This window comes from Sinohyriopsis cumingii, chromosome 9 (assembly GCF_028554795.1).
Source record: "Sinohyriopsis cumingii isolate HCF-2022 chromosome 9, ASM2855479v2, whole genome shotgun sequence".
Lineage (NCBI taxonomy): Eukaryota > Metazoa > Mollusca > Bivalvia > Unionida > Unionidae > Sinohyriopsis > Sinohyriopsis cumingii.
In genome coordinates, this window is record NC_142969.1 from 20813446 (window position 1) to 20826936 (window position 13491).

The window sequence follows — 13491 nt, forward strand, 5'->3', positions numbered from 1 at the left end:
AATTTGAAATTTTGAGACTAATTTACATTTTTAGCCCCTTTGGATATCCACAAAAAAATACCTTTAACTTGTTATCTTTACATATGGAGTTTATCAGCTCATGGGATTTGCAAAAGCAATGTATAATCTGAACATTCCAGAAAATAAAAGTTGTAGGCCATTAAAGAAAATTGAAAACTTTTATTAATTTTTAAACTATAAATTGATGGTATAACTTTATTTCGCAAAGCAAAATGCTTAACTGGTGCTGGGCAGGTAGACAAATGCTTTTTCCAGCTCTCATCTTCTTAGTTTTGAGTCGTTCAGATTTTACAGGTTGGGTAATATGAGTGCATGCATGAGTAATATTATCATGACCCACCTTACACAGAGGTCAGATTCTAAATCCCTAAAGGGAAGCTACACTTTCTGCAACCATTTAGTTATAGTAATTGCTCTATTGTTACGTTATCCAATAATCAAATCAAGTTCACACTTATTTTGAAACTTGATCAATAATAATGTTTAAAAATAGACTCAGTGGCAGGCCATTGATAAGTAGCTGTGAAATAATCACTTACCCATGTAAATAATAGTTTCCCAAAGAGGCATACATGCCAGCCATTATGCTTTGTTCACTAAATTGCGTATTTTGCTCAGTTGTATATGGATTGCAATTTTTGGTTAATTAAAAAATATATAAGTAATAAAAAGTTGTTTTTGTCATTTTTATTATCATCTCTTTAAAGCCACTCATATGAATTTGAGAGTATTCTTAAAAGAAAGAGTGCCATGTAAGAATAGCAGATTACTCTCTTTATTTGCTATTTATAGCTACTGTATGTGACCCATTTCCAAGAAAACAGATGGGTTTATTCAGATATCAAATTTGCTTCATATATTCATTATATTGATAAGCTAATTAGTTATCAGACCAGTCTTTACTTTTAAATAAAATGATGCCAGATGTTTAGTGAAATACTTTATAGTGTGATTTGCAGATGTTATATAATGGAAACTTTTAGAGCAGATGGATCTTTTCAAACATTAGAAACTTATCACAAAATAGGACATATGAACACTAGTTTACAAACTTTAAAAGAAGAATATAAGATTAATGGAATACAGCACATGTTCATGCTAATGGCAGAATTCCAGTTCAGGATCATTCAGTGAAAGTTACACACATGGACTAGTTAAAATGAGTGATGGAAATAAATAATTTTTCAGTGTATTTTGTGTTTGTATTCTAGTTATAATCCTTATGGATTTTGTCCTTTGTGACAAGAATTTTGACCAGCTTCAGAACCAGGTTAGTAGTAATAACAAATGTATCATTTTCATATTGCTGTAATTTGGGTATGTAATATATAGATTACATTTTATATGCCCAAATTACACTTTTTGGTTACTTGTAATAATAATAGTTACTAATAACCCTTGTGGGGTTAGGATATATGAAGAGGTTTTATCTACAAACATTAAAATCTCATCAGATTCCATTGGCAATCTCTTGGGCAAGTGACTTCTTTGGGCCAATAGCTCTTGACTCTTTGCTGCATAATGACATCTTTTGACACCAGCCCCTTTACTGCATACTGACACCTTGTGAAAGTAATCCTTTTACTGCATAATGACACCTTTTCACACCAGCCCCTTTACTGCATAATGACACCTTGTGACACCAGTCCCTTAATGCATAATGACATTTTTGACACCAGCCCCTTTACTGCATAATTATGCCTTTTGATACCAGCTTCTTTATTGCATAATGATGCCTTTTGACCCCAGCCCCATTATTTCATAATGATGGCTTTTGACACAGCCCCTTTAGTGCATAATGACACCTTTTGACACCAACCCCTGTAATGCATAATGACACCTTTTGACACCAGCCTTTTTACTGCATAATGACACCTTTTGACACCAACGCCTTTAATGCATAATGATTCCTTTTGACACCAACAATAATGCATAATGATACCTTATGATGCCTTTCATGACACATCTAATTAAGACACCCAATGCTACCAAAATTCAGTCATTGTACCCATAAGTATCATTTATACAATAGACAGAATAAATCCAGAAGTTCATATGAAGGAAATCGTTGGCTGAATCACAAGCACCTGCACAGTTCACTCATCTTTTGTATGTAATAAGATGTCTATCATTTGTAAACATTTGCTTTGCATTTTGATTTTGAAGTCATTTGAAATTTGGATTAATACATTTGAATTTTTTTAAATAATGTACAAAGGGATATGTCATTCCTTCAACCAGTCCAGTTTATTGTTATCAAGGTTTCACCAGAAATGAAGTGGAAGGAAAACTTAAAACTTTAGAACAAGGTTATATGCTAAAAATAAGTTACTTAATATGTGTGTTCGCTTTTTAAGTTCATATGCATTATTTCAGCAAAAAGATATGACCAAGAATTACCAATCTCTCAGGAATAAGTAATATTTAAACAATATTTATTTGCTAAATGTAATACAATTCAACACAAAATATATTCAGATGAAGTCCTCACACATTCTGCCATTTTTGAATAAAGGAAAAATCATTGGTCACATGGCATGGAAAATTCTATTCATCTCCACAAATTGATAGTGCATGCTTTTGTGTGGTAAATTTCGGATTTTCCCTCTTGACAAACATGTTTCATTAGTTTTAAAATCTTCATTGGATGTCAAATATGTTTTTTAAATTTCACAAGAAAGCTGATTCATTGTGAGTTCCTCAGTGACAAAACTGAGTATTTCACATTTCAAAATACAATACAATCATTCAGTATAATAAATATTGCACATCTATACTGATTTCCTGCTTGACTGCCCCACTCCACATCAGATTTTGAGATATCTACTAAAACATTTGTTTTTTAATCAGTAGCAAAGTTTAATTACTGCCATGAAGAGCACATTTCAAGTTGCACCTGGATTGTTAAACAGAGTGTAGATAGTTCAATGTTTTGAGATTTTGAAAAGTTTTCAACCTTTTTTGGCATAGTGAATTTGCAAAAGGAAAAAACTTAGTAACTTTTCTCAAAGGGATACAGAGATGAGTTAAATTAGTTTCATTTTGGACTCTGAATAACGTATACAACAAAAACAATGATCATAATACATGCATATAAAAATATAGTGAGGTATATATGGCACATTATCATTTAAGTCCATCTTGATTGAGTAATGGTCCATTTGACCTAAGTGGTTAGAGCATCCACCTCAGATGAGGGAGGTTGCAGGTTCGAAACCCGACTGAGTCTTACCAAAGACTGATAAAAATGGTACCAACAGCTGCCTCACAAGGCACCCAGCATTAAGAGGTTAATGTTAAGACTGGTGGGCCTGGTGTCAGGATAACGTGACTGGGTTATACATGATGCTACATATTGTGGCATGATGCCCCAGTGCTAGATATCACTTTAAACTGTCACACTGCAGACGTCATAGCGATATTAATGAATAGCTGCCAACATTCACAGATTCACGCCACTAGCAAAAAATTCACAAATTCTCCAATTCTCAATTATTTTAAATCTTTAATAAATTAACTGATTTACCCTTAAGCTCTAGTCATGATATTGCCAGTTGCCGAAATGGTCCGGTACTGCTGGTCATGATATTATTAGAACTACAACCAATTGGTATAGTTGGCCCAGTAGCAAGCATTTTATCCTATTTTAATTTATATGTATAAGAGTAGTTTTACAAATGCATTTGAGAGAAGCTGGGGTCTAACCTGAATTTTGTTCCATGCATGCGTCACCAACACTGATTTGAATTACTGTTCTGCATCACATCTAAGATCTTGAAAATGGCTTCAGCACCAAGGAAAAAGAAATGTATTGCTCAAAAAGTGAAGTTTAATTTGGAATATACCAAAAATGGGCTGTGTATTCAGCCATCAAACATTGATATACATCATGCTTTTTGCACACAGTGTGGCACAAATTTTAGTATTGGGCATGGTGGCAAAGACGATGTGAGGAAGCACATTGGTCGCAAAAAACACGTAGAGGTTGGGAAAATTAAGAATTCGCAGATTTCAGGTCTGGAATATTTTATGCCATCTATAGAAGACCTGCAATCTACCAACGCTGAAGCATTATTTGTGAGTTTTCTTGTTGAACACAATCTACCTTTATCAGCTGGAGACCATGCTAAACATTTGTTCTGACAAATGTTCCCGGACTCAAAGATCGCTTCCAAATTTTCCTGTGGAAGAACCAAAAGTGCTGCACTGGTTAAAGCAATATCGAAAAATGCCACAGAAAACTTGGGCACCAAGATCAACCAGCAGGCAAGAAGCCTGAACTGTTTTGAAAGCAAATTTACGATCAAGCAATTGAGGAAGCTCAAGTCTGCCACAGTATCATGTCTTGGTAAATAACCACAAAAACAAGTGAAGTTTATGAATACCATAATAAATAGAAATGCAGATATATTTCTGCATATATGTAGTGTTTTAGTTTTATATTGCGATCTTGATATAGTGTATTATTGACGGTCAGAGTGGATGGAGTTATTGTCTTGGTATTTTTTCACATATTCATGTCCAAATTCACTAATTTGTATCCCTATTTTCACTAATTGCGAGCCTGGAAGGTTGGCAGCTTTGTAATAATAAAATCACTTTAAACTGTCACACTGCAGACGTCATCGCGATAATAATGGAATTTGTTTTAAAGCTGCATTAAAAATCAGAAAAACACAAACACTTATCTTGATTGAAAATTATGTAATGATGTTTATTCCATGTGTCAGTAATGATGATATTTGTCCTTGTTATTTTCTCATATTAAAACATTTAATAATTCCCAGTAAGCAGAGTATCTGATATGCCAGGTTAGTCATATGATAAATGCATGTCTTAATTTCTGTCTGAATTCACAAAATGGCATTGCGAATTGTAAGGTAAATATGCCTTCTTTGTTCCTTTCATCACTTCTTTGCAGTGTGATTTTCAGAAAATGAATATTGTGAGTATGTCATGGTTTACAAATAGTGGTGAAGCAATACGCCTGTGCCATGTATCAATATGATTCATGATACACAGCCAACAGTATGATACATTATTAATATACATATCAACTTGATGATCATTTCACCTTTATAAGGCATGTCAGTGGTAGGTGGTGCCCTTTTATGTGTTTTGAAATACTGGTTATGTTTCCAGTCTGCACATTACAGACTGACATAGGCCTTGCATCTATTTATATTCCATTCTCATCCATGACAATATTACAGAACTACTTTCAATCAGACTGCTTGTTAGTTGTCATTGTTTTTAATTCTTCCTTTATTTATTATAGATTACTTGTATGAGTGGAATGTTGCTTGTCCTTTATTTTGACAAGAACATCAAAATTTTGTTTCCAGATGTCAGTTCTTTGGTTTAAAAATACTTAAACCAGTATGTCCTCTTTGTTATGTGTTATATATATATATATATATATATATATATATATATATATATATATATATATATATATATATATGTGTGATCCTGAAATACCAATATATACCAGCACAGTGTATTTCAGCAACTGATGCAAATCAACTTCTTTCTTTCTTTTGGCAGTGTTTATTGTTTGTTTTAAAATCCCAGAGTCAAAAGAGTAGTTGATTAATTATTGGCTGCTTAGTTTCTCCAGCATATAAATATAAAAATTAAATGCTTAACAACAAACCACAGAAACAGATTTCCTTTGATATTCTTTGTATATGCATGATTATTTCACAAATAAGTCTCATTTCCAAAAAGTACTCAGTTACTTTATGCCAAAAACATATATTTGTTTTATTTTGGGCTTTTAATTCATGTTGCTTTTAATTGGCCAATTTATATTCTTACATGCTATGTTAATCACAATTATTGATGATTGGACTTCAGAACAGTGCTTTCTGACAGGCATTTATAATATGGGTTGTAGTGCTTTCTAAGAGGCATTAATAAAATGGGTTGTAATGCTTTCTGACAAGCATTTATAAAATGGATTGTAGTGCTTCCTGACAGGCATTTATAAAATGGGTTGTAGTGCTTTCTGAGTGGCATTTAGAACTTGGGTTGTAAAGCTTTCTGACAGGCATTTAGGACTTGGGTTGTAACACTTTCTGACAGGCATTTTTAACATGGGGTGTAAAGCTTTCTGGGAGGCATTTAGAACTTGAGTTGTAATGCTTTCTGAGAGGCATTTAGAATACGACTTGTAATGCTTTCTGACAAGCATTTACAACATGTGTTGACAGGCATTTAGAACATGGGTTGTAATGCTTTCTGACAAGCATTTAGAACTTTGGTTTCAATGCTCTCTGAGAGGCATTTAGAACTTGGCTTATAATGCTTTCTGATAGGAAATTTTGAACTTGGGTTGTAATGCTTTCTATCATTTTAAATACTCATGCATTTACATCATGTAAATACAACACCTAAATTGTTAGAAGACAGCGAGCTTGTCAGATATTGCATATGAAAAGATTCTAATTCAGTGGCAGACTGAAAGGGTGTTGGGGTGAGTCACACATTTCTTTCATAGGGTTGATGGTATTTTGAAGAATGAGCACCTTTCTAAAAAGTAGCGTGCTTGCATTTTGGGGATTTCTGACAGGCATTTAAAACTTGGACGTAACGTTTTCTGACATGAAATTTATGACCTGGCTTGCAATGTTTTCTAACATTTTGAATATACATGTATTTACATGGTCTATAAATGAAACAATAATTGTTAGAAGACAGCAGGCTTGTCAAATACTGCATACAGAAAGATTCAGTCAGATTCGATGGCATACTGAAAGAGTGCTGAGTTAAGTAGCACATTTCTTTTTTAGATTTGTTGCTTTTATATACATCATGTGGATTTGTTGTTTTGATGTACATGGTATAGATTTGTTGGTTTGATGTACATCATGTAGATTTGTTGGTTTGATGTACATCATGTAGATTTGTTGGTTTGATGTACATCGTGTAGTTTTGTTGGTTTGATACACATCATGTAGATTTGTTGGTTTGATATACATCATGTAGATTTGTTGGTTTTATATACATCATGTTGATATGTTGGTTTGATATACATCATGTAGATTTGTTGGTTTGATGTACATCATGTAGATATGTTGGTTTGATGTACATCATGTAGATTTGTTGGTTTGATGTACATCATGTAGATTTGTTGGTTTGATATACATCATGTAGATTTGTTGGTTTGATATACATCATGTAGATACGTTGGTTTGATATACATCATGTAGATTTGTTGGTTTGATGTACATCATGTAGATTTGTTGGTTTGATATACATCATGTAGATTTGTTGGTTTGATATACATCATGTAGATTTGTTGGTTTGATATACATCATGTAGATTTGTTTGTTTGATATACATCATGTAGATTTGTTTGTTTGATGTACATCATGTAGATTTGTTGGTTTGATGTACATCATGTAGATTTGTTGGTTTGATATACATCATGTAGATTTGTTGGTTTGATGTACATCATGTAGATTTGTTGGTTTGACATACATCATGTAGATTTGTTAGTTTGATATACATCATGTAGATTTGTTGGTTTGACATACATCATGTAGATTTGTTAGTTTGATATACATCATGTAGATTTGTTGGTTTGACATACATCATGTAGATTTGTTAGTTTGATATACATCATGTAGATTTTTGGTTTGACATACATCATGTAGATATGTTGGTTTGATATACATCATATAGATATGTTGGTGTTATGTACATCATATAGATCTGTTGGTTTGATGTACATCATATTGATTTGTTGATTTGATGTACATCCTGTAGATTTATTGGTACATCGTGTAGATTTGTTGGTTTGATGTACATCATGTAGTTTTGTTGGTTTGATGTACATCATGTAGATTTGTTGGTTTGATGTACATCGTGTATATTTGTTGGTTTGATGTACATCATATAGATTTGTTGGTTTGATGTACATCATGTAGATTTGTTGGTTTGACATACATCATGTAGATTTGTTGGTTTGATATACATCATGTAGATATGTTGGTTTGATGTACATCATGTAGTTTTGTTGATTTGATGTACATCCTGTAGATTTATTGGTATGATGTACATCGTGTATATTTGTTGGTTTGATGTACATCATGTAGATTTGTTGGTTTGATGTTCATCGTGTAGATTTGTTGGTTTGACATACATCATGTAGATTTGTTGGTTTGATGTACATCATGTAGATTTGTTGGTTTGATGTTCATCGTGTAGATTTGTTGGTTTGATACATCATGTAGATTTGTTGGTTTGATGTACATCATGTAGATTTGTTGGTTTGATACATCATGTAGATTTGTTGGTTTGATGTTCATCGTGTAGATTTGTTGGTTTGATATACATCATGTAGATTTGTTGGTTTGATGTACATCGTGTAGATTTGTTGGTTTGATATACATCATGTAGATTTGTTTGTTTGATATACATCATGTAGATTTGTTGGTTTGATGTACATCATGTAGATTTGTTGGTTTGATGTACATCATCTAGATTTGTTGGTTTGACATACATGTAGATTTGTTGGTTTGGTTTACATCATGTAGATTTGTTGGTTTGACGTACATCATGTAGATTTGTTGGTTTGGTTTACATCATGTAGATATGTTGGTTTGATATACATCATGTAGATATGTTGGTGTTATGTACATCATGTAGATTTGTTGGTTTGATGTACATTTTTTAGATTTGTTGGTTTTATATACATCATGTAGATTTGTTGGTTTGATGTACATCATGTAGATTTGTTTGTTTGATGTACATCATGTAGATTTGTTGGTTTGATGTACATCATATAGATTTGTTGGTTTGATGTTCATCGTGTAGATTTGTTGGTTTGACATACATCATGTATATTTGTTGGTTTGATACACATTATGTAGATATGTTGGTTTGATATACTTCATGTAGATATGTTGGTGTTATGTACATCATGTAGATTTGTTGGTTTGATGTACATTTTTTAGATTTGTTGGTTTGATGTACATCATGTAGATTTTTTTGGTTTTATGTATGCCTTGTCATCATTGTTGAAGAACAATACAAGATTTAAAAATGATTATGCTTTGGATTTGAGGATTGTTCATTAAATTAAAATTTGTCTTTTTTTTTTAAAGCTTAATTTGCTAGCTTTTAAGATGCAAGTTAAGAAATCCAAGAATAAATACAATATGCTCTATTTATTTAAAATTTGCAACAACAGGAAAATCTTTTGGAGCTGATCTTCTCATCTTTTCTTGATAAAATTCTAATCCAAGGATATAAGAGCTTGGTTCATCATCAGTGGTCATTGTGGTATAATGTGTCTGGATCAAATTAATACAGGCTCTGAGCATGTGCATTTATGTAAATACATATGCATACAACTGATTATACTAATTTTTGTACTAATTTTAACTTCTCACTTTTAAGTATTCTTTCTCCTTCTGCAGCCTTATTTCAGCTTATTTTGAACCTGAACATGCAGATTCATATTTTGGAAATGTTACAAAAATCAGATTTATTATTATTTTAGTGTTTAAATTGTTTCCATACTAAATCAAGCTGTGTGGTATAAAATGTAAACAATTTCATTGTTAGACCAATAAACAATTTCATTGTTAGACCAATAAACAATATTATTGTTAGACCAATAAACTTTTTATATAATTGAAATGTTTAAGACCTTGTGGGTACATTCAAGAAATAAATAATCAAGGAATTTGGAGCAAAAAGTTTACTGACTTCAATTAAGTGTTCAGTCTTGACACTTTAATAAAAGCAAAACACCTGTTATGCATATATTTGATGGAAATTGGGCACTCTAAGTCACACAGTTAGAAAATCTGTTTTCTCAATCATATATACTAGGTATAGCCAACACAGAAAATAATTTGTCAGAAACTACATAGTTTATTTGACTGAAAGCATCCTGCCAAGGAGAAATTGAAGTTTTCGTCAGTTACGATTAATTTGTCATGATACTTCTATCAGAAGTTTTTAAATGATTTCAGACTTTTTTCCCAGTAATTTTAATCTTTCTTTCAGATGAAGAGATTGACAGCCTTTCACAAGATGGCAGTCTAGAAGGAACCAAAAAAGAGTCTTCAACCCCATCTTGGGGCACGAGCCGACTGCCTCCCTCCATTACTGGGTCCAAATCACCAAACACAAGTCCGTCCAAAAGTACCAAATCTACAACTTCAAATACTCCAGAAAGTTCTCCAGTCAAGGTAAAGGTAGTGATTTGTTACTTGTCATTTGTGTTTTTTTTCCCCTCTGTTTTACACTGTAGGAGATCATAACCTAATGAGTTCAGAAAATATCAGGTTATTCTCCTCTACAGTAAAATTAAATGATCCAGTTATATTTAGGTGATGATTTTAATTGACTTTGGTGCTACAGTTGAACATCAGTAATGTGGATGCCATTTCTCTAAATGCTTTGATTATTCTTATCTTCAAAGTATCCCTCAATACGTAACTTATTTTATATAAATTTATCAAAACAGCCAACTATGAAACCCCATTGGTTCATAGTGATGTGTTATACAGTACAGAGCTACCATTTTTTGCCTGGCATTATAATTAATCTCCAATTCATAGCAGGGTAGCAAGTGAGACCACTGTGGATCCAAGTAATCAGTTTTACAACACAGATCACCAAGTTTGACAACATACTGACAAGGTGTCACAAAATGTTCATCAGGTGACACCACAAACTGATATGGTATCACAAAATGTACATCAATGGACACCACAAATTGACATCGCATCACAAAATGTACATCATGTGACACCACAAACTGACAAAGTGTCACACTGTTTGCACAATCTTTATATGTGTTTGAATTTTTGGTGGTCACATTGAAAAGTGCTTGAATTTGAGTTCATTTCTACAAAAGGATTTGTGTGTGATTTAGAGTATTAATGTAGCTTTAACAATTTTCCAGTCATATCGCTACCATGTCTGCATTGTGGCAGCTTAAAGTGATGTCTAGCACTGGGGCATCATGCCGCAGACATGTAGCATGATATCCCACCCAGTCACATTATCCTGACACCAGGCCGACCAGTCCTAACACTAACCTCTTAATGCTGAGCGCCAAGAGAGGCAGCTGTTAGTACCATTTTTAGAAGTATTTGGTATAACTCAGCCGGGGCTTTAACCTACGACCTCCCGCAGGGGGGGCGGATACTCTAACCACCAGGCCACCGGAGCGGTCAAGAAAGAATTTGAAAAGTGCTTGAAAAACTCTCAACCATGTGACACAAACCTTGTAGCATTTTAGACAATCACAAAATGGCAAGGCATCACAAACGTGGCAGCAAGTGAGATAAAAAAATTAACATGATGGAACTCGGCAACAGGTGAGACTACAAACTGCCCAGGTGTTACAAACTGCTAAAATTTACAAAGTATTTCCTAAGTAACTTCCTAGTTGTAATAATCACAAGTTACAAGTTAGATTTAAATCAGAATTATAAGTTTACACGATGTTAAGGACGTAAGCAAAATATAAATGATTCTGATTGCTTTTTAATACAAGTTTATGACTAAACTGACAAACTTGTTTGTTCTCAGGATTCAGAGCAGTTGCGCAGACAAGCCCTTCAGAGACGGCTAGAGAGTGAAGAGATGAAGAAACAAGAAAAGGCGAAAAAGAAAAAGAAAATAGCATTCTGATTATAAGTCATACAGAATATCTTTTAATGCATTACAAGTTTACCTCGGAACAATTTTTGTTATCTTTGTTATTGAAACTTACTCAGTTGTCTGAAATGAGATTTAACTTAAAGTCATCAATTACATTACAGAAAGATTTCATCTGTATGTGTATTTTACATTGCTGTAATTAACGTGCTGATGATTGATAATAATAATATAAAATTAATTTGAAAAGACAAATGACTAAGCATTCATTATAGAGTTTTAATATTTGATTATAAATTGTCAGTTTTCTTTAGAAAAAATTATTTCTACACCTTCGTTTTTAACATTCTCAGTGGATCACACCTCAGTATATTTCTTAGATCACAGGTATACTATTTCAAACACATACTCTTATTGATCACTGTTGATGATCACAGGTAGTAACCAATTGTTTTTAATAAAATAACTGTGATAATTTTGTGAATTCCTAGAGATTTCCAGGTATGCAAAAGTGATATTTTCAATTTGAAAGATAAAAATGACTTCAGTTACAGTTGATGCTTCATCAGTTTTGATGAACTATCATCATTCTCTAATTTCAACCGGGATCCAACACTCTGTATAATGTCGTCTTTGTCTAATTAAATCTGTATCATATTTGTATATTTATTACGATAGAGAATCAAAAGATTTCAGGTTCTTCAATCATGTTCCCAAGGTAAATCATGTACCAGAATGAAACTTGATGTGGAAACAGTAATATAAAATTGATATTCCACTTATTTACGAAATGAATTGTTTACACTGTAATGTAATGTCTAATAAATTTTAACTTCATGTTCATTGGATTTGCTGTATGCCCATGGACTGAAATTATTACACCCAAGTACATGTTCTCTCTCTCTCTCTCTCTCTCTCTCTCTCTCTCAAATATGCAAGCAAAGAATTTCCCACTGTTTTTATCTGTTTCCTATTGAAACCATAATGAGACTATAGGAGCAGTCAAGGACAGTTTTACCATGTGTAACAGGATGAAAAAAGCTGGGTGGGACTGGAAGATCAGATTTAGCAAATCACTGACAGCAAGTTTGTGAATGAGTTATTTATTTATCATTTAATCAAACAATGAATCAGTGACACCAGACTTGTCTACATAAAGACCAAATATGGATTTAACAGCATAATGCACACTAACTTAAGCAGCTGAGATATGGAAATAATATTGTTCTTAACTGGAAGTAATTAGAATATACAGCTGCATATATGTTTGATACATAGAAATGTTACTAACAATGATCAGTGTTTAAAATTTAAAATCAAAAATCAATCATGTTTCTTTTATCACCATGGGTATTGAAGTATATGGATTACAAAACTATCAATAAGGTATGATTCTGTGTGATCAGAGTATTAATAGAATTCATATGAAAATATGAATGTTTCATCCACAAGTATGATGGATCATTATTTGATTTTTACTTGAACACGTAATAAATTATTTTCTGATATTGAATTCTGATTTAATAATGAAACATGCTATTCATGGTGCCCAGTTGATGATCACAAAGTATTTCTGGTTTTCCATCGCTCTTTTTGAAATAGTCAAGGAGGCTTCGGTCATGGCCTGTCATCCCAGTCTGCTGAAGGATCGTTCAAGAGCCTTTGCATTCCCTGCAGATCAGTTGGTCCCAAATCACGAGTGAGCCACTGTCTTCATTGACAGCAACATACAGGTTACACAAACACCTCCTCATCCCACCTCCACCCCAAATGCTATGACTTCCCAGCCAAAAATATACTGATTGGAGCTGTGTAGTATGCAAGTCATGGCTCATATGGAAT

General features: G+C 33.0%; 1 protein-coding gene across 6 annotated transcripts in view; it reads left to right on the forward strand.

Annotated features, from left to right (window-relative positions):
• The window catches only part of LOC149791361 (non-homologous end-joining factor 1-like), a 31366-nt gene extending 18880 nt beyond the window's left edge, over positions 1-12486 (forward strand). For all 6 annotated transcript variants that reach the window (XM_089969905.1, XM_089969907.1, XM_089969908.1 and 3 more), the window contains 2 exons: positions 10045-10229; positions 11581-12486. In XM_089969905.1, the coding sequence (XP_089826031.1) occupies positions 10045-10229; positions 11581-11682 (287 nt within the window). In that variant the 3' untranslated portion in view covers positions 11683-12486. The remainder of the gene's footprint in view (positions 1-10044; positions 10230-11580) is intronic.
• Positions 12487-13491: the final 1005 nt, after the last annotated feature.